At 42.1% G+C, this 21,940-nt stretch overlaps 3 protein-coding genes across 4 annotated transcripts; 1 reads left to right on the forward strand and 2 right to left on the reverse strand.

Moving 5' to 3' along the window:
* Positions 1–6,077: 6,077 nt before the first annotated feature.
* LOC133005376 (probable E3 ubiquitin-protein ligase DTX3) lies at positions 6,078–10,201 on the reverse strand. 2 transcript variants are annotated; one of them, XM_061075039.1, is made up of 3 exons: positions 9,834–10,201; positions 7,556–7,773; positions 6,078–7,144 (listed from the first exon to the last, which is right to left on the reverse strand). In XM_061075039.1, exons 1-3 carry the CDS (start codon positions 10,182–10,184, stop codon positions 7,066–7,068), a joined length of 648 nt encoding a protein of 215 aa, XP_060931022.1. In that variant the 5' UTR covers positions 10,185–10,201; the 3' UTR covers positions 6,078–7,065. The 2 variants fall into 2 exon arrangements, with proteins under 2 accessions (XP_060931022.1, XP_060931021.1); XM_061075038.1 differs by having other exon boundaries at positions 9,819–10,201.
* A 3,297-nt stretch (positions 10,202–13,498) lies between these two features.
* LOC133005664 (ADP-ribosylation factor-related protein 1-like) lies at positions 13,499–14,537 on the forward strand. The gene has a single exon (XM_061075413.1). The coding sequence runs from the start codon at positions 13,629–13,631 to the stop codon at positions 14,232–14,234; it is 606 nt and encodes a 201-aa protein (XP_060931396.1). The 5' UTR covers positions 13,499–13,628; the 3' UTR covers positions 14,235–14,537.
* An 853-nt stretch (positions 14,538–15,390) lies between these two features.
* Positions 15,391–19,393, reverse strand: dtx3 (deltex E3 ubiquitin ligase 3). The gene is made up of 4 exons (XM_061075412.1): positions 18,689–19,393; positions 17,411–18,213; positions 16,312–16,529; positions 15,391–15,789 (listed from the first exon to the last, which is right to left on the reverse strand). The coding sequence occupies exons 1-4, from the start codon at positions 18,699–18,701 to the stop codon at positions 15,714–15,716; spliced, it is 1,110 nt and encodes a 369-aa protein (XP_060931395.1). The 5' UTR covers positions 18,702–19,393; the 3' UTR covers positions 15,391–15,713.
* Positions 19,394–21,940: the final 2,547 nt, after the last annotated feature.

The following is a 21,940-nucleotide window of genomic DNA, read 5'->3' on the forward strand; positions in this document are numbered from 1 at the left end:
CAATTTCCTGTTTTCTAAATGACAAATTAAATCAATTCAATTCTCCACAGCAAAACTCTGACCTCAGACCTCCTGCAGGTTCTCAGGTGAGACTTTGTATTTGTGGGAGGAGAGTGCAGTGAATGTTTTCATGTTCTAAACGTAGTCACGTGGCTTAAATAACATCCTGCGTGGAACAAAGAGAGATTCAAATTTTGTCGGACAGTCCGATGCCCTCCTTTCTCCAGTTTGTCTTCCAGCTCCTAAAACCCAGCTGTAGATATTTGGTGTCAGAGACTGGATGTATAATATGTATAGTTATTAAAGACGGGAGTTGGAAATGATTAAATATTTCAGAGCGTTTCAGTGATGCTTTTTGATGTTGCTTGTCTTAGCTCTGCGGAATATCTTGATGTAATAAAAGCTAACGGCAGGTTTGCTGTCTGGGTTTGTGTCAATGTCTTATTTTTCATTTTTTTAAGTACTTTGAGATAAAGGTTTTTAATCAATATGTGCTCTAGATACTGGGATACAGCGTGCTACCAGCAACACATCGGCTCCAAAGACATTCTCATCTCTCATCGGATTTCCATCTGCCCTCTGTGCGTCGCCTCCCTCTCCGTTTCCTCTTCCTCTTGTTTTGACTCACACATCCCTGAGTGGTGGGGGGGGTTTTGATAAGTAAATGTGCATTTTTCTCTCTTTCTGTCTCGATACAGACTGTGGAGGGCCTGGAGGCACATTTGTGACAGGAATTAGTATGCCACGCTAGTAGAATTTAAACACTCACTCTCTCCTTCTTCTCTCTCTCTCTCTCTCTCTCTCTCTCTCTCTCTCTCTCTGTCTTTAATTGCCTAGATAGCGTTAGATGTTTAAAAAGAGCTCTGGAGTGGAGACAATTTATTCATAGATCTACACTGTGTTTAACTAATGTGTTACATCATAGTTTATTATCCTTTAATTTTCGCAAATGCTTTGTAATATTTACTTTAAATATAAAACAAATATTTTGACAAATCACGCAATCTGGGACACAAATTGTTTGCATTTAATTTTGACAGGTAGATATGCCAGAAGTAAGTTTGAATAATTTGTTTTCATAAAAACTCAAAGGGTGTTAAGTTTGTCCATTCTGGGCTACTACAAGAAACATGGCGGCCTCCACAGAAGGGCCCATTCTAGGGTAAATAAAACGACAATTTGTATAATTTAGAAGAAACACTCACTGTAAAAACATCACTGGGATTATTTTATATTAGATTTCTGTCAGAAGATCCCTTTCACCTAAATCTTACACTGGACTTTGAGCATTTCTTTATTCTGTTGGCTTTGGGATGCTGGTTTGGCTAATTTAATTTTGTTAATCTTTTTGGAAAAAAACACAGGAAACAAGTTGATCTATGAATATGAAAATGCATCTTATGACTCACCCTGATTTCTGCATTGGTACAAGGATATAAGCTACTGTAGCCGGAAAGGCTACTCACACAACACTACTATAATTATCTGACATGATTAAGCTCTCTGTTTACTTTTATGATTCAACGTAAACTGCTTAGTGAGCTGTTTGCCGCCATAAAGTGCAGCTGTTCCATTCTCTAATTGTAAGAACTCCTGCCGAGCGCCCTGCGTGTGCAGCGGCTCTGCATCAACAAACCACAGGTGAAGCAAGGTGCCCACTTCATAACTGCAGGGATTGTCTTGCTTTCACACACTTAACCTTGATGTTCTTAAAAGAAACTGGTTAGTGTGTGTGGGTTCGGATAATTGGAGACTAATTTGTCCGTAGGTGTGAATGTGAATGCTAATGTTTGGTTGTCTCTGTACGTTGGTGCTGTGATGTGTCCAGGGTGTAGCCCGCCTAAGAATAAGCTGTATAGATAATGGATGGATGGACGTACAGACGGACGGATGGATAGATAATGGATGGATGCATGGATGGATGGATGGATGGTTCTACAGGTTTACCTTAAAGATCTGCATCAGGTCTCTGCATGAATGTTCAAAGTGTGCTTAAAGTATAGAAGAATTCATTATATCACTTGAAATAAAATCTTTGCCTGAGTCACAGTTTCTGCCTCCAAGTCTCTCAGCTGCAACAGCCCACAATTTTGCACAGCGTTATAAAATATACGGTTGTGGGAGCACAAATTCTTTCTCAGCGGCTCCAGATTTATATTTACACTGTATATTCAATTTGAGAAGCCTTAAAAGCGCATGCTCAAGGTCCTGCCTGAGCACATTTATTTTGATAATCCCCATGGTTCCTCTGTGGCACCTGCAATCTGGCAAATCAGTTGAGTACAACTGGTTAACACTAATTACTTTAATCTGATTACTGCAGTCGACAAGTGTAAATATGCACCATTGAGATTGGTTACATGTGTATTAGATGTGGGGGTTTTTTCTCCTGTTTTTCCACCGTATTAGTAAACAATCAAACATTCAGTCAAACGTGAGGTATTCGAACTGAACTAGAATATCACTCAATAGAGTTTATACCTCCGCCAAGGTCCAACAGTTTCCTGAAACCACATTCAAATTCATTAGATCTGTATCTGTAATTGGATCTGCCCACATTCATGCAGTCCCCTGAACAAGCTTGATTTTTTTTAATCAAGATTTAGGAATAATCCATTGAGAAATCACCCAAAATGTTTAAAAACACCCTATCTGATGGAAAGTACAAAAAAAACTAAATCCAATGACTTCTTCCCCGACACATCCTCCCCATCGAGTTACATGGAAATCCATTCAGTTGTTTTTGTGTAATCTTGCTAACAGACAAACAAAAAAAACGGGCTGAAAACATGACCTCCTTGACGCAGGTAATTGAGCAATAAAGGCTCATTGCTATTCATGCAGTACAATAACAGGTCTCAGTGTGTCACACACAGTAGAGGGAAAACTGCATACCACAGTATCATGTCAAATATAGCAGTGTGTATTAAAACTCAAAGGAATCCACATCATCACTACCGGAAGGAGGAATGTGCTCACCAGTGTCTCCTCCAAGATACATTTCTTCAAGCCTCGTTTTTTATCATAAAAAGAAAAAAAACATTTCCTTTCCACCATGTGAAAAAAAGTTGAGTTCGCTGTTGAAAAGAAAGAGCGGCCCTCGTCTGCGATTCACGTTTTTAAAATGATAAAAAGGTCATGCTAGTTGCCATGACAGCCACAGCTAATTGCTCTTACATGAGACAGTCTGAGAGTGAGTCTGAGCGTGGACGGCCAAGGCCGAGGATACTGACAGGAAGCACAACAAAAGATCCACGGCACCCCCCTGTAATATGTGAGATGAACCAAAAGCACTTTTATAAGCACGATGATCAACTGATAACAATGTCGCTCCTGTAATTCAAGTTTGTGGAGGGTATTACTGGACGTTGTTTTCCTCTCCCACACAGACGATGGTGCTACTATTCTCATATCACGGAGAAACTAGGCTGTTGCTAATGAAGAACAGCTTGAGAGGAGGCTTCAATCTGTGACGCCGACAGCCCAGCCAAAGACCCCGATCGTTTGCCAGCTCTGCCGTTGTGTCCTGTCGGTGGAGTAAGTCGGTAAATCTGTCAGCAGTACTAAAAAAAGCAAAGGGTCTGTTCTGCTAAATCAGGCAGACAAAAAAAGCCGTGTAGCCCCTGCAATGAATCAGAGAACAGAATGTGAGAAACTGACAAACACACACACACACACACACACACGCACACACGCTCATGTATTCACTAGTGCATATTGGTACATACTGTACGCACAGATGCAGTCAAGGGCACACAGACAAAAGCCACAGAAGCGCAAGCACCCACACACCCACCTTCACTTTGCTGTTCTTGAGCAAACAGCCTCGGGCACAGTGAATGATGAGCATGTCGGCGGTGTGGGCCGACATTCTGTCACACAAAGAGTGTGTGTGGAGACGGTTCATAAACCTCACCTACAAACACACAATCGAATGTCTGGTTCTCGTCCGTCGTGGTTTTAACATGGAGATTTTCTTTTCAGGGAAGTCAGAGGATCTTTATCTCTTTCAAATGTGGTATTAATAGAGAAAGGTGAGTGGGGATATAATGAAAAGCAGAAAACTATAGGCTGTGTCTGGAGGAGCTGATCCTCATTACACTGTGGGAAGAGGAGCATGCCCTGCACTGAGACAGGCAGGTATATCTGTGATTGGGTGGCTTTGGCACCAGAGGATGAGAGGAAGAGGAGGCAGGCAGGCTGTGTGCCAGGGCTTCCCCCGCTGCCAGAGACGCTCTAATTAAGGAGCACAGTGGGGAGAGGGGGCGAGAACAACAGCTCTGCACTGTCACATACTGATTTTCTTATCATCTGCACTGCACTGACGGGTTCGAGCGCCTGTGTGCTTCTCGGGTGCCCCTCCTGAGAAGCTGTCTAGTCTGTAGTCACACCCAGAAACATGAAATCAACAAGGTCTTGGTGCTATTTTCAGTGTCTGATGGAGGAGTCTTCAAGTGGAAATGAGCGTGAGCAGCTATAGATGTGTTCATTTTAATCCACACACTTCCAGAGCTTATTTTCACTCTGTCATCAGTCCATTTTATACAGAGGCACGTCACATGGCTCTATAAGCCGATGTATGTTAAATCCACCCGCAACATTACTGTGCATAATCATTAATACATATTTATAAAGCTTCTTTTACAACTCTGTAATTCCTTGCCCTTATTATCAGCAGATGGACTCTGACAGGGAAGGGGAGTATACCTGCAGAGAGGGGCAAGGAGTCATTGAATGTTAATGTGAAATCTGCTCCCAAAGCCATATACTTTTTAAGTGAGTGTAAAAAAAACAAGTAGTCTAAAATAAATAATAATAAATAATAAATTAAATGATAATGCATAAAGAAACACTGTCCTCTAATGTAAAACCCTCTCCAGCTTCTTTCATTGAAATAGTTCATGTTCAAATGTAGGTTACATTCAGTGAAGTGAAAGGGAATTTTTAGATAGCAGACACAGAATTTATATCATGTTATATATCTTCAATCAATATGCTAACCTACTCAGAGAGACAACTTGTCCAGTAATTCGAAAAATGTAAATATGTAAAAACTAGTTCAAATGAGTAAAATATTCATGAGAGCAAGTGGATCAGTTGATGCTGTATGTTCTGGACACTTACACCAAACATAATTCATATATAATATATATGCATATTTAAAAGTTATAAAGGCTCAACAAAGACAAAAATAGATGGTGATGAGGAATGGATTGGACCGATGAATTATGGGATCAAATGCGAGAAGGGGGAGGTGGGGCAGTGATGGCGGTGGTGGTACATTTGACCAGATGGGTCCTGGTCTGCTTTGTGAGAGCAGCAGATGCCCTCGGATCCTACAGGCCACAGAAAGTCCCCCAGCCCCTTTAACATCCGAGCGCTGAGGAGGTCGAGCCTGATGACTCCGCCTCGTCACATGTGCACTCGTTCTGATAGAAATATAGGTTAAAGGTTGTTGTTTCTATCCCATAAATCTGTGATCTAACACTGAGGGGAAAAAATCCTCTGCTTGTGATTGATTTTTTATTAGTAACTTGGGAGACCAGAGGACAGAAAAGTATAAAACAGAGCTTGTGTGTCAAGCTTTGCTACATCTAGAGACACCTGAGATCATACAATCCAACTATATGTTCGTATAAGGTTGAAATATTCCTGATAGTTTCTCATTTCCTCAGCCAAGGAGGTTATGTTTTCACCAGACCAAAAAATCAAGCATGTTTAAGGCACTAAAATGTATGAACTTAAATAAAAACCTGGATAAATGTGGTTTCATAAGGGGAATGTTGGTGTGTGCTCTACTGAGAGCATTTAAAGTTATATAACTGTTACGTTATTGGATTTCTTACATTATCCAATATATATATCATATTTTCTGAAATAAGCATTTCCCCATCAAAATGAATGATACATGTACAGAATGTTCTATCACCACATGTGGAATTCAACAACTTCCAAAAACACTTCACTTGAACTTTTAACAGGCCATAAGACTTTTTGTTATTTTTGAAATCTAGTACAGTTTTTGAACTGTTAAAGCTTTTTATCTGGAGTGGACTGGTCTTATTAGACTCATCATGCAAAATTCCAGGTTTATTAGGGTTGCAGATTGCTACTGTGACACACGTGTTACACATTTAACATACAGACACGTGAATGATGTCAAATGCTTTAGTGTTCACAGTTCCGTCAGAAATCCGGTGATGATCGGTTGAATGTGGTCAAACAAAGGCATCCTTTCTCTCATTGTACACAACAGTCAAACCTGCCCCGAGCACCATGGAAACACATGACTCATCTGCCCCTCTCACTGACTTTGGGCGATGAGGTTTGGGAGGTGCTGTGGCTTTGGGATGAAGATACAGCTGCATACCAAACACAGACTTCTCTGAGGAGAGCAGCGCCCTCTAGTGGACCACAGGGGGTAAGATACAAAATGAAAATGGACATGACTGGACCGGTGAATTGAGTTTGTTTGATTCTCTCTTCGTGGAACACTTCTGTCAACACAGCATGTTTCCTGATGAATACATCCTGTGTTCAACCAGGCATAAGTGAAAAAAAAATAAGACTTAAACACTTTAATTCCAACTGAAGATGTTTTTAAACAAATGTGTAACAGATAAACAGTCATAGAAAATACCTATAAAAACAATAACTTTAGCAAACTATACTCAAACAGATATAAAGGAAAGATTATTTTGAAAATACAAGGCACCGAGTCTGTGCTTTTGTGTGAAAGTGTGAAAATAGCAAATAAGAACATTCATCTGATGATGAGCAGTATAGTCCCTGACCTAGTACTCTATAACCTTGTTTAGTGTAAGTACTTGTACAGGCTGTGCTTAAAGTCATCTTTGCATAGTAAGTCGAAAGGAACATTTAAAATCTTTGGGGAAAGCCGTGATCCTCAATGTCTCACATCCATTATTCAATTCAAACACCCTGCAGAGAAAAACTTCCTTAAAGTGTCGCTGATCAAGATCCCTGTGGAGGAATGTAAAAGTGCACACTTGTCATAATACTCAGCAATAATAAATCTAAGTGAACCATTAACGTCTTCATCCATTAGTCATCCTCTGTCACTCCTTGAAGACGAAGCTCCTCTCGAACCCTGAGCAGATAACCTGGGTCTGGATATCCAAAACTGAAAAGACAAGAAACACAAGCAATCAAAAGCAATGTAGTAATTCCTTCTCTGCAACAAAAAAACAGCTTTCTTCATTTTACCTTAATGCATCTTTAGTTCGAGTTTAAATTCTTACAGCTAAATCACTTTTGGAAAAAGAATTGGATAGAGAATGTCCTGATTCTCAAGAAAAACTGGGTCATGATCCAAGTGATCACTCCAGGTGATCACTTTGTTGATCACCTGGAGTTTAAACTTTTTTCTTTTCTTCTGAATTACATCAACATCTACCAGATGGGTTAGCATGAGGTCTGGATCAGATACACACTTACAACATCTAATTAGACGAACATAAACCCTGTGATACAGCCAACAGGAAAACCCTGCAGGTGAAAGGAGTGGTTCATCTACAGCAGTGAGGTGTTATACCTTTGTGGGCCGCCTGTAATGGTGGTCTTGTGGTGAATGTCGTTCCAGGTGATGACGTTGTGGTAGCCCGTGGTGGCAGATGTTCCGACGGTGAAGACTAGTCTTCGGTCAAACGCCTTCCTCAGCAGCCTCGCCACCTCCTCCCCCTCGCTGCAGGCTGGCAGGTAGGCTGTACGACTGGTGCCGCTGTAGCGCACCCCAGGATTCGGGTGCTCAGGCTGTGACATGGTAAACACCAACATGTCGGTTAATGTGATAGCTCGAGTTTTCATGACCAAGACACTGATTAAATGATAAAATGTATGACATGATATCTGTAGGAGGTGATGCTTGTTCTCATGTCTCCCTACAAGCAGCTAATCGAGGAATCATTTGTGTGTTAATTTGTGAATAAAACGGCTTTGATCCTGTATTGAGGCCCAGGAAGCCTTTTCCTTATCAATTTTAAGTTGTCGTCAGTGTTACACAACATCAAAACCTTATCACCCCTCCACTGCCTTTCTGTTTTCTCTGCTGGATGTTCGTGAGTTTTTGGTTTGCCTGTTGTTGTTGTGCACCCACTCCTCCTACAGATCACTTTACATCTGATGATTTTAAGAGCGTCTTGTCCACGAAGCACATTTGAGATCCACCCACAAGTTTGAAGTGATGTTCATGTCAGAGGACAGTGAGGGCTGTTCCAAAAGTTTCAGCTTGTGTTTCTTAAATTGGTGGATTTCATATCAACAAGCCCGAATCTTTATCAGTTTTCCTTTCTTAACTTACTTCAGGACAGTCACACCAAGTGAATCCATTCCTCCCCGTGCCCCTGGCTGCTACACAACCCCAAAGTATAATATATCTATCCCCATGCTTAACCTTTGGCAAAGGGGGAGTTAATAAGTGCTGACATGGCTTATGAAGTAAAAAGTATAAAATCCCTTTTGCTGAAGGGGTTGTATTTACTCCTTTTCACTTCAAGAATCTACCAAATATGTAATTTGCCTGGAGGTGCCCACCTTTACTGTATGAATAACAAGACTATAATCAAACAAGTATTATAATTTGTTAATCCTAATTCAAATTCTTAACAACTGTATTTGTCCGCGGACGGCAAATTTAAGGCACGTAGAGAATGTCAAGACCCAAAACAAGAAAAGAAAACAATGATGACATCAGTGCCATGTCCACCGACTAAAATCATAAAGTGAGAGTATTGTATATGACTGTAAAAGAACTATGAACAGGATAACGGCTGTGAGAAATGATTGTTAGATAAATACTGAATGATTTAAGTGATCTGAGTGCACAGAGGTAAGTAATACAGACGTAGAGGTAGAGTTAAGGTGGATGAGGAAGTTATGATCAGGACCAGGTAGCAGCAGATTAATAAATACTGAATAATAAAATAAATACAGTAGTATGAAGAAATATATATGGAGCAAGTAAATAGTAAAAACCCTGTTACTGACATGATTTGTAAGTATTTTTTCTACATGTGGTGGGCCAATCCAGATAGAAGGCACATTGTGTCCTCTGCCTCTACAATGTTACTATGGCAACAGAGAATGCTCCTCTTCAAACACAAACCTACGGGAAGTTTTAAACGTGACTGTCTACGAACTGTTGGTTTGTTGCCTGACACTGAGCACGAGGAGGAAATCTCAGAGGTGCAGGGTGGTTAGTTGAGTCATGATACCTCAAATCGAGAAGGGGTGTGTGTGTGTGTGTGTGTGTGTGTGTGTGTTTGTGTGTGTGTGTGAGCGAGAGAGAGAGAGAGAGAGAAACCCAGAGTGAGTGTGCATGCATGTCTGTGTGCATGTGTATGCTTGTGTGCATGTTTTACTTGATCATTTATTTTTCACTTTTCATTGCCACAATACTTTGTTTGTATCAAGATTATCATTATTATTATTACTATTATAATAGATTTATCATGCAAAAATATTTTAGGCAAAGATGTTTCCTTTTCCACACCCTCACTGATACTGCAGGAGTTTATTCCAGATTATTTGGAGATCCCCTTTTCATATCAGATGCAGATAAAAGTAGATTAAAGCCAAATTCATTCAGTTTAAAGTTTGTGTCTCATCTAGTAAAGCACACACACATTCATATTTATATTAAAATAACGATTCAACTATCTGGTCTTTCCTGAGCTCAGTCTTCAATGACTTTGAATGGCTTTGGTGTCATACTGCGCCCCCTGGAGTACACATGTAGTACTGAAAGTAAAATGGGAGTACAGTGGTGTAACCTGCATGTGGTTCCTATGTGTGATCACCGTGAATCTCCTCACCCCTTGGATTCCTTCGGGGAAAGAGTATTTAATGATGATGTGGCCGTACTTCTCGTAGCCGGGCAGATACGTGTGGCTGCGCGTAACCGCCATCGTGCCCGGCGGCTGGGTGCCCGTGTGCGCGCCGTGGAAGGTGTTGCAGATCGGGCACGCGGGCTTCACCCGGAAGACCTGGTCGATGCAGCCAGTGCAGAACGAGTGACGGCACGGCAGCGTCTTCTCCTCCTGAATCTCGTCCAGACAAATGGCGCAGTCCTCCGAACTCTTCTCGTTTCCGCTGCTGTCCATCATCTTCTTCTTTTCTTCCTGCTGTGACGCCACAAGCATCAGGAGCTGCTTCCGCGTGCGCATGTAAACAAGTTGTCCGGAGTCACGTGACGTCAGCCAAACATTAAAGGCACCATCGATGAAAGGCACTGTGTTTCCCCGCAACCGACTCTGTTCCTGAATCATCTGACTAACAACACTAGGTGGCGCTAGAGAGAGCCCCATTAGAAAAATCTGCCATTACGAGAATAAAGGCATAATTTAAAGAAGTATATCATTGGCCAATTAAATGAGGGAAAAGGTCATAATACTGTGGTGATAAAGTTGTTATTTAATATAAAGAAATACTCATAATATTACTACAATACAGTTGACGGCTAATTTGATGACAAAAAACTCATGATATTATGGGAACGAAGTTGTCATTTAATAAAAGCATAATTTTACTAAAATAAAAATGTAGGTCTCAAATAAGTCATGTGTAAAGTCCTGGCGTTGTTTGAAAATAAATAAAAATTGGCTAATTTAATTACTAAAGGTCACAATATTAAGAGAGCAAGTCCTAGTTTTATGAGAAAACAATAATATTACTACAATAGGCTATTTTCAAAACAAAAAATTAGTCCCTAACAATCTGAATGTGCAACTATAAATTAATCTATACAATATGTATATCAACGGTATAATGTCACCACAATTTATTAGTAATTTGCTTATGATCATCAATAACCTGATGTATGAAAGAGGGAAAAAAATCTGGATGAGGAGCAGTATCTTATGTTTCATTGTTTGTAAAACTGTCCATGTGATGGAACCTGTATCAATAAATATTGAAAAGGGAAAACCAGTTTCCACACACTTATTCATGTAGAAAGTGATGCTCATCTAAGAAGAACTTTAAATTATGATAATGTTGACCAAAATATATCCTTATTAAGAAAAGTGTCTCAAAACAAACTCAACTCTTCTCTGTGTTTCCTAACAGAAAAAGTGATTTTTTTCCAAAAAGGTAGCCTGCCAGTGGTTAAGAGTTTCTCTGAATAATGAATTCAGTAATTAGTTGTTAGTAAAAAACCTTGTGATCATCCTCAGTTGTGTAAGGTACACCCCAAAATCATCATCATTTACAATTACATACCAAATAAGGTGGATCGTAGAGCCATGAATATCTAGAACTGTTCTTCACAAGCGTACAGAAAACACATCCGGACAAATTTGTAAATGTGGTTGTGGTGAAAAATAATGTGTATTTGAGGTATTTCGAATCTCTCTCCACTCATCAGTCACTATGTTGTCAACTACATGGTAGAAAACACATGAGCAGGCAGAATTCAATATTATTTGACATTATTATAGTCTTTGATGCTACAGCATAACTTTAAATCAAATCCTTATGAGGCGACAACCTGAACTCATTCCAAACGGACAGAGAGTTTAATATGCTCACAATGCACCTAATTTATTTGGGGGGCGACGCTGAATATTTCAACACAAACCCAAACATAACTTTTTATTCAAGTATTAAAATGTAAAGCACATTATTCTGAATATCAACAAAGTACCAATCAACACAATTAGAAAAGCAAAACTCAAACATTTCTTCAACAATCGATTTGTAATGAGTGTAATCTCTCTATGATCCATCCTCCTCCTCGGTCATGTTATGCATAGACATGTTTGCACAGTAGCTTTAGTAAACTACAATCCTGGGTCCCAAAAATAGTTCAGTTGGTCCCTTAACTAAAATACAAAAGGGGATGAAAACATAATAAAAAGGGTATTTGATTTATGGATCCAACCGGTCAAATTAATGACAAATTTACCACTAGCCAAGCAGGTTACTGTACTTAACGAAGCACTTTGAGACACACAGCGTTATCTGTCTGAGGGTTTCTTCAGCATTTGAACTACAAGAATGTTTGTGAAGGAGAAGCTAATTTAATACACTCTAGTTTACATATTCTCATGAACCGTGTAGTATTTGTACCTAAAGCCAGTTAGAACAGCTGCAAACATAATGCTGCGAACCTATAAAATAACACCAAGTTGTGCCCAAACTGCTTATTCATTAGTAATATCATGCTTTGATTTTTATCCAAAGTGAATATAAGAAAGGCACAACAAAATCAGTATTCCACCCACACTAAGTCAGATCAATTGTTCCCACGTCATTTTTTTTTTCTCTCCATTATTGTTTCACTGTAGGTTAGCTATTCAGATCAACATCTTTTTTAAATTGGAACATTAGCAGGCAGATCTCCCAGTTTGACTGGGACGAAGGCATAGATATTTAGAGAGCGGATGTGCCTTCAATTTGGTTTGGGTGGTCTATATGCCCTTTTACATTTGACATCGTTTTAAATCTGGTAATTAGATGAGCACATTACAAACAACGGAGGTAATGGACTCAACACATTGGAGACATCTTGAAAAACAAAGATGCACACTGGCAAAAAAAACTAAAAACAGACGGCAGTCCTAATACATGTAATAAAAGGTGTTGCATTGAGACAGGGTTTAACATTCTTCCTATTTAGGTAACAATGAAGGGGGGGGGGGGTGTGGAGATCACACGCAAATGAAGAGTTTCCAAGCAAATTGACATCAACTTGTAGTCACCAAGCTATTAGCTGATGGCTGCATTAACCTGTTTGCTCCGAGCACTCTTCCACACAGAGGAAGCAAAAAACCGCAACTCCTACTCCTACTTTAAAACAGACTGCCGTACCAAAGTGCCTCTTGAGTGCTTTAGATTGCAACAACTTCAGAAAAGGAATTATTTCGATTCAAGCAGCTCTACTCTGCCACATGATCCTTGCAACAAGTAATTAGTAACAACAAAAAAAAAAGAGACGTACTCAACAGACAATTCTGGAGATAAATCCCAGAATGTGTGCTTGTAAGAAACAAAGTAATCCTCGGAGTAGAAATAAACATTAATATAACATAAACTGTCCTGATAACATTAAACTTAGATTTCCTAAATAATATATAAGTATTGTGAATTCCTACTCCCCACAATGCTCTTAAATAAGTTGTGGCATCACAACAGGACATACCACGTCACAAGATGGCTGCCGGAAGCACTACATCTCCCAGAATGCACTACTCGGGGAGGTGCCAATGCCTCAGCCCTCTCACTGAAGCTCAGGTGTGGGAGGGGGTGAGCACAGAGGAGTGGAGACACACACGAAGCAGCGGGCAGGAGACGTGGAAGCATCCACGTGAGGAGCAAGTTTATGTAGCCAATGTTTTCCTTTTGATGAACTTTTATGTTTAGCATCCTAGAAAACGTTTTGCAGAGTCTACTTCCGGGTTTTGTTACGCGTAGCGTTTTAGCTGTGTATGACGAAACCGTCTGTTATTTACTTTATTTGTTTGAGCGCAGCCCTGTACATGTTTGTTTAGATGCCTCGTAATGAAGCTAGAGGGCGCACTCGCTGTGCTGGCCCTGATATGTACGTTTGGCTAAGTTAACAAGCTATCATTGGCAGGACTTAGTACTTGTTTGTTTACAATTTTCCCAGGATGTATACTTTATTAGCTGGTTTGTATAAGTACATGTTCCAAAAGGACGAATACTGCGTTTTGATTCTTGGACTTGACAACGCAGGGAAATCTACCTTTTTGGAACAAACCAAAACAAAGTTATGTAAGAACTACAAAGGACTGAATTTATCAAAGATCACAACTACAGTTGGTCTTAATATTGGTACAGTTGACCTGGGCAAGGCTCGTCTTATGTTCTGGGATCTGGGAGGTCAGGATGAGCTTCAGTCTCTGTGGGACAAGTACTATGCTGAGTCACATGGAATCATCTATGTGATAGACTCAACTGATGAACAGCGCCTGACAGAATCAAAGGAGGCCTTTGAGAAAATGATCAACAGTGAGGTATTAGATGGTGTTCCTCTCCTTGTGCTGGCTAACAAGCAGGATGTTCCGAACTGTTTGTCTGTACCGGACATTAAAATTGCCTTCAGTGACTGTGCTCTGAAAATTGGCAAGACAGACTGTTTAGTCCAGGCTTGTACTGCGCTCACAGGGGACGGAGTGAACGAGGGCATAGAATGGATGGTGAAATGTGTGGTCAGGAACATTCACAAACCTCCCAGGCAGAAGGACATAACATAATAAGTCATCAGAACTCTTTACCCTCATTTGGAAGTGAGGGTTTCTCCTTGAGGACATTCCATTAAAACCCTTGAGCTGATGAAAACTCCAAAAAAAGAGCTCAGGTGTGGAAGGAAGAGAGCACAAAGGAGTGGAGACACACACGAAGCGGCCGGCATGAGACGTGGCAGAAACTAAGTTGGGAAGGATTCACGTGAGGAGCAAGTTTATGGAGCCTGCGTTTACCTTTTGATGAACTTCTATGTTTTGCATCCTGAAAGACTTTTTGTTAACTAAATAAATCGGACCCTTCGTTTAAAAGTACTTTTGCCTGCTCTGTCCTTCTGTGACGGACTGCCCTACACCCTTCTTGTTGGTAAAACCTCCGGTGATACCAGAAAGTGCATCAGATTCCATTGCCAAATGTGTCAGGTAGAGGATTGTGTAATACAAGAATACAGTGCACTCAAAGTATTTTCCGTCCACGTGTAGCATAGGGTAAAGCCTAATTTGGAGGAAAGTGAACAAACAGAGGAACAGCTAGCGGAGTGATGTGGGCTCTGCTGCAGCATTAAGCCGGGTTTACGCCGGGCGCTGAAGCGTATTGCGCCAGGAAACACACTGAAAAATGATTTTAAACTATATTAATGAAAATTTTTATATGATATAAATTATCAAATATGCATTCCATACTTTGTATTCCCCGTCCGTTGTCCTGGAGTTTTAATTTTCCCAATTTTCCCAATCACATAATTGATTGTCCCCCCCTGGCCATCCACAACAGCCTCACAAGCAGTCATATAGATAAAAAAAGAGAGAGGGGGGGGGGTGGCTGGCTATAGGCTGACATTGAACTGAGCAAACAGCGGAGAAGTTCTTGAAGATGGATGACATTAAATTAATAATTGTAGTGAAGAAGTACAGTAAGTTGTATGATGCTCGGCACATGTTGTATAAAGACAACACCAAAAAAGACAAATGTTGGGATGCTGTTGCAGCTAATGTTAGAGCAACAAGTAAGTATATGCTTTTATACTACTGGGTCAACGGGTCTCCTAAGTGCAGTGCGTTTTCCATTTTTCCAAAATTATACCATACAGATGACACATAGCTGGTGGTATATTTGTTAAACATACGGCCTCAGTATCAACCCTGTGTAATCATATTTACACCGGGTTTATACTGAGGCCGTATGTTTAACATTAGGCTACAGGCAAATATCAGCTGTATGTGTGATTACGGAACGGAATCGCAGGGTGACCGCCGTGGAGAAATGCGCGTCCTGTGTGAACAGCCAGGCTGCTGCGCGCTGGAGATTAGCGCGGCGCTTCCGCCTCCGGTGTAGACCCGGCGTTAGACGCTCGTCTGTTGAGGGCCTCGACTTCGGCCATCCTCCGAAGGACGGACAGTCTCAGAGCACAACCTGGAGCCGAGTCATGTCCGCCGCAAGGACAAGGACACTAAGAAAGTCGCACAAAGTCCTGGAAGAGTCTGTCGTTGTCAGTCCGCTGTGATGCCTTTCTCTCTGAGCTCCTCCGTCACTCGTACCATGTAGGTGGGGTCTGGGTAGCCAAAACTGTCAGGAACAATAAAAAAAGCCATCAGTGCATCTTTATGAGCTCGGACAGCGATCGCGCCATCAAGCCAAGGACATCAAGAGAGAGCATTTCTTTGCCAGGAACTGTCAGTTAAGATGGGGCAAACATTTTTTCCAAAGGGGCTGTATGTGACAATGCAAATTTCTGAGTCAGTCGCTCTGGACATTTTCCAGACCTTTCCTGCCAGCTCCCTGGTAAAATGTGCAAGTGAGCCCATGAGAGAACACAGCAGCAACATTTTACAGTGAGAAAGCAGGGGCGGTGGTGGTTTTTCTAACACATTTCTTTTACGATGTAAAACTGGAATAATAGAAATATATCAAATTGAAAAAGAGGTGCCACTCACGTAGAAGACGACAATGACATTTGAGAACTTTTGGTGATAAGGGCCGTTACTAGTGAGAATTTGCTATAAATAACAGTTCTTTCATTCTCAGTTCACATCTCAAGTTGTCGAAATTATTACCAAAAGAGAATTGGAACTAAAAGCCCATACATACCAGCGGGGCCCACCCCATATTGAGGTCTTGTGGTGAATGTCATTCCAGGTGATGACATTTTGCATGCCCGTAGTCATGGAGGTACCGATGGTGAAGATAAGGCGCTGTTCAAAGGCCCGGCGCAGCAGGCCCAGCACCCGGTTCCCCTCGGGGCTGTCAGGGAGGTAGGCCACACGGTCGGTTCCTGGGTAGCGAACTCCAGGGTTTGGGTGCTCCGGCTGCAGTCAATAAAAGGATCGGTACAATTATTAAGGAGCATAAATTACTTTTAAAACAGTTTTGGCTCTGTAGTTTGTGTCTTGTGTTTTAACTTTTCGCTGAATGCTTTTGCAAGTAGTGTAGCAGTTTCATACAGAAGATCCTTCAACAAGAGCAAGAGCCACATCTGACGTATTTGGGGCATACAGACCTAGCACTATGGGAGGGAATTCCTGATTTTACACGTAAAGGTCAGTTTGCTCATCGGGAGCAGTAATAATTATTTCATAATGCCGTGTGTGGGGAGGATATTGTGGGAAGTATGAGAACTGAAACCCTGTTGAATTTATCAGGTCTGCTTGGGTTTGGAAATTACACAGCTACAACAGAGTCTGCATATACACAAACTGGGAACAGGGAGTTTAAAATGATGTTTATCTAAATAATATAAAAGATACTGACACTGGATACTTGGTTGCATTGTAGGAAATGTTGGATGCTGCATTCTTTGGGTGAAAGGTGACAGAAGGTGTTAAATGTAAAAGGATGACCTGATGATTAAAGTGCCATGTGCTATGAAATAGCACTGAGAAAACACCATTAATTTAAACCTTATAAATCGGAGCTAAACTCAAGTATTTGAGGAATTTGTAATTCAAATGAAAATAGTAGTGACTTAGCCTGTTTTAGGTTTCCAAATATAATTTATCTGAAATATGAAAGATCATCTGAAAACTGACATTTTTTGAATGTTTTCTCATACATTTGAAGGTCTGTCATTAAATTTGAGAAAGGTAATGGGTTCAGATGCTGTTTTGAAGTCTTGTTTACAAATAGAGCCACAAAGATTTACACAACATTAAAAATAATAGGTAAAATCTATTCCTGTGCACATGCTCACCGCCTGTAGGCCCGGAGGGAAGCTGTAGATGATGCAGATACACCCATAGCCTTCATGGCCAGCAATCTCCAGATCCGGATCTCTCTCGACGATCATGGAACCATTGGCAGGCTGGTTCCCGATCAACTGGCCGTACACCAGTCGACACACAGGACAAGCTTTCTTCACCTTAAAGGCTTGATCCAGGCAAGAGCGACAGAACGAATGGCCGCACCTCTCCAGGGTGGTCCTCTCCACTATGTCCCCCATGCAGATTGAACAAGTGTTGTTGTCCTCGGCCTCACCATGGGAGGCCAAGCCAGAGTCTGTGTCCTTCCTCTGGCTGGCCTCGTGAAGCATGGCACAGGCCTCCTCATCAGCAGGCTTCCTGAACCTCTGCTGCTGTCTCTGGGAGCGTCGCGGCTGGGCCGGCGGAGGCTGGAGCAGGCTCCCCTCGCCGTTGGGCTCCAGGACCCCCACGCAGGGCAGCAGAACCCTCTTCCTCTTGTGTCCCCCCTCCTGTTTGCTCATCTCTTTGCGGGCACAGCGGCATAAGTCAATGAAGGCTTTCCGCGTCTCACTGGAGATGGGTCCATCCATCACCCCGGCTCCGGCAGTCCTGAAGCCCTCCACCGGCTGCAGCCTCACGGCGCAGCAGCCCCCCCTCTCTCCTCGCCTAATGATGCCAGCACTCATCCCCTGCTTGTGCTGGAAGTCAATGAGCCAGGGCCGCCCGGCCGCAGCCAGGTAATCCCACACCGCCTGTGAAACCAGCACCTCATCACTGCCCTGGCCAGCACGCACACTCATCTCATCAGAGGAAACTGCACAGAGAAAGACACACAAAAGTCAACAAACAGGTATTCACACAAACAAAATTGGTGTGTTCACTTGTGTTATTGTATGATGCTGTTTTGAAATGCATTATGGGAGGAGGTTGGGAGGTTGCTCAAACATGACCACAAGAGTGTTATTGTTTCTGCAGGGCTGTGATCGGTTATCATTTATTTCCCATGCAGCCTATAACCTTCCAGGCAATGCAGATTATAAAAAACAACACACAACAAGACCCCTCTTCCAGATGTTTAGTTTGCAGTGTGCCTGTGCCTGATGACAGAGTGGACCTGATGTCTCTACAGCTGTTTGCGGTGGCTGCAGCGCGTCAGTGTCAGCTGTTCAGAAATGCACACTGTAAACAAAGGGAGCCAGAGCCCCGTTATACGCGCAAAAACACGAAAATCCCCGCATATGGAAGAGCACAGGGGGTGACACTTCTTCGTGAGCCGTTCGGGTGGTTACCTTGCGATCCCATAAATCCCTTCAATCGTGAAAAGAGAGTCCTGTGGAGGAGAGGCAGAGAGGAAGAGGAGAAGCTGAAGGGCTGGACCAGACGCTGCGATCACTGCTGCTCGGTGATAAACACGCCGAGCCTCAGCCATGCTCCGCACCAGCAGCAGCGGCGGCGTGCGGGGTGGTGGGATTCGCAGATCTCTAGCTCAGCCTCAGCCTCGGATGCATTTCATGTCCACGCCACGATCAGAGCTTTTCTCCCGGACACCTCTCACCCTTTGCCGGTGGCTGCTGAGGAGCGAGGTGCGGATTAAAGCGCACGCTGCTCCATCACAGGAGGCCTCTCTCTCTCCGGCTCTCTGACGTGCTGCTGCAGCTTATCCGCGGGTAGTTGCTGTGTTTCCCAGTCAAGACATGACACACGAACCTACCCCCGGCTCACGTCTCATCAGTCCACCAGCAGCACTTCCCTGGCGGACGATCCACGCCATCCGAACCCTGCCCCTCGTCCCCCAGCTGCCCGCCCCGGTCTGGGTTCGCGTTCCCCGGCGCGTCCTTGGAGCTAAACCCGGAATCCACCGACACAAAGCTGCAGATGATGTGTGACAGCTCAGCTCCGTCCAGACCTATACAGTCTCTGGTCCAGACTCAGCTCCGGATCCCGTGTCTTCTCACTGTCTCTCCCCGTGGGTCCGCGTCCTCCTCCCGGCCGGAGACCAGGAGCAAACACAGCCGTCAACAAGGCAACTGGGACTTACGAGAAAATGTGACCAGGAAGTTCGTCACTGAGCTGACACGATTGGCTGCGTTTGTGCTGTGTGTGTGTGTGTGTGTGTGTGTGTGTGTGTGTGTGTGTGTGTGTGTGTGTGTGTGTGTGTGTGTGTGTGTGTGTGTGTGTGTGTGTGTGTGTGTGTGTGTGTGTGTGTGTGTGTGTGTGTGTGTGTGTGTGTGTGTGTGTGTGTGTGTGTGTGTGTGTGTGTGTGTGTGTGTGTGTGTGTGTGTGTGTGTGTGTGTGTGTGTGTGTGTGTGTGTGTGTGTGCGTGTGTGTGTGCGTGTGCGTGTGCGTGTGTGTGAATCATACTTTCGGTCGTGATTAACAGCTTTAACAGTCACACACTGCTCGACACACGCCAATGCAAACAAGAGAGCAACCTACACACCACGGAGAAAGGACCCACTCATTCAGTTAAGATGCAAATTAAGCTGTCTGTCACACACACTGACTGTAATAACAATCATAATGAAGCGTTGCATGCTTTTTGCCTGAAAAAAAAAAGGAATGACTGAGGAAATATTGACACATAGAGCTGTTCAGGCTTGGACTCTGATCATGAGACCGAAGTTTGGTGGTGATAGGACAATGCACTGTGGACTCTTTTAGCGCGCCGTACCTCAATGTGGAGGAGAACTGTATCAGCCTTTGTCAGAAATTATGGATCAAAGAGATTTTACAGTAGAGTAAATATTGCACATAATGCGTTTTTCAATTCTAACTAATGAACTTTAAGGCTGAATTGCTCCAAAATGATACAGTAAATATGTTTGATACTGAGTGAGTGAACAGTCAGGATGGTCCTGAGGACAACTGTATCAGCCTTTGTCAGAAATTATGGAATAAAGGGATTTTAAAGAAGCATAAAAGATTGGCTCGCTCCGTATCATGGACTACCATACATTCTGTAATACAGGCGCACTTGAAATCAGGAAAAGACGAACGTCTGCTCACTTGACCACGAAAAGACGAACGTCTGCTCACTTGACCGCAGTTCAATGTTTACACGGTTTGAGGAAATGTCCAAATTCTGAGCCAGAAAGAGACGTGTCCTTTGCAAGACATAAAGTTTCCTTTGATCTAGGAAGACTGACACTGCAGGAGTGGAGTTGTTTGTTTGCGGCTCAGTATCAAAGGATTCATGGTCCATGTATGTCCGTGTTACGACATCTTGTTTTAAAGGCGTGTAATCAAACTTTGACGCCACGCCACGGTCACACCGTGTGACTAAAAATAAATCCCTCAGCCCGTTTTTATCTCCATCTTGTTGTGATGACACTCATCTCAATTTGAAGTTGATCTGATGTAAGCCCTGGTACAAGTAAATTAAAGTAAAAATGTGGAATATGGCCAAAATGGCCACTAAATGCAAAATAGCAGGCTTCCTGTTGTGTTTTTCCAATTGCACCTAAAGACTTTTTTGTTTGTCTGGTCATGATAAACCTGTATATTGATTTCTGTGAAGACCGGTCAATGTGAACACGTTCCAGGGGTCTCGGGGGGCACCGTTGAGCCATTTTGTGACGCCCATTGAAAATTCCTTCAGAATACGTACATTTTCACCACTTTCTAACTTTGTGCAAATTTGGTAAGAATTTGAGCATGGTAAAGCCCTCAAAAAGCCAATTAATTTGCCTGAATTAATAATAATAATAATCCTTACAATTAGGGCCTCATCTGACCTTTGATCAGTGCTCGGGCCCTAATAACAGTAATAATCATCATAATGATCATAGTAATAATACTGGAATAGAATACACATCTCACTAATAAACCCACAGCTGCTTTTAATGTTCATGTTCATATTTTTGGTTATTTGTTTTTATTTACTCTCTGTATTTTTAAGTTGTATTTGAACATTGATTTAAATGCCATAGAAATCGAATAAATTATTATTTTCGTTATTAGTATTATTGTTATTAAACATGGAAATGTGTTACAACAGACATATTGTTATTACATTAATTTTCCTTTATATTGCATTTTCCTTTATCCTTACTTTACTAATGTCTATTTTTTGACTGTCCTCTTTTCTGCTTTGCCCATTGTGGAACATAATAGAGACTTATCTTATCTTACTAAATCACAGCCATCTTTCTTTTATTTCTTAGCAATCATTTAACCAACTTTCAAGTCAAATGCCCCCCAAAAAATTTATAAATCCTTTAACAAGCATATTATCAGCAAATTTAACTTTTTGCAATTTTCTGTAATTGATAAATTGCAGAGGTTTGGAGCCCAGGTTGTTGTTTCAGTTCTCTCAGGTCTGATAATTGAGAGTTGCATTCATCACATGTTAACATTTGATCTAGAAAGTAATTTCCAATAGTTGCAGTCCTTCATTTATTTTTCTTTCAAGACCAACTTAGACGTTAGGACCAGGCGTTGTGAAAACTAGTTAGTGCAAATGACCCCAGGAGATCATTTAATAAATGGCAACTGTCAACTGCTTTTCCAACACAGATATTTGAAGTGAGCAAACAAAGCCA

This window comes from Limanda limanda, chromosome 7 (genome assembly GCF_963576545.1).
Source record: "Limanda limanda chromosome 7, fLimLim1.1, whole genome shotgun sequence".
NCBI lineage: Eukaryota > Metazoa > Chordata > Actinopteri > Pleuronectiformes > Pleuronectidae > Limanda > Limanda limanda.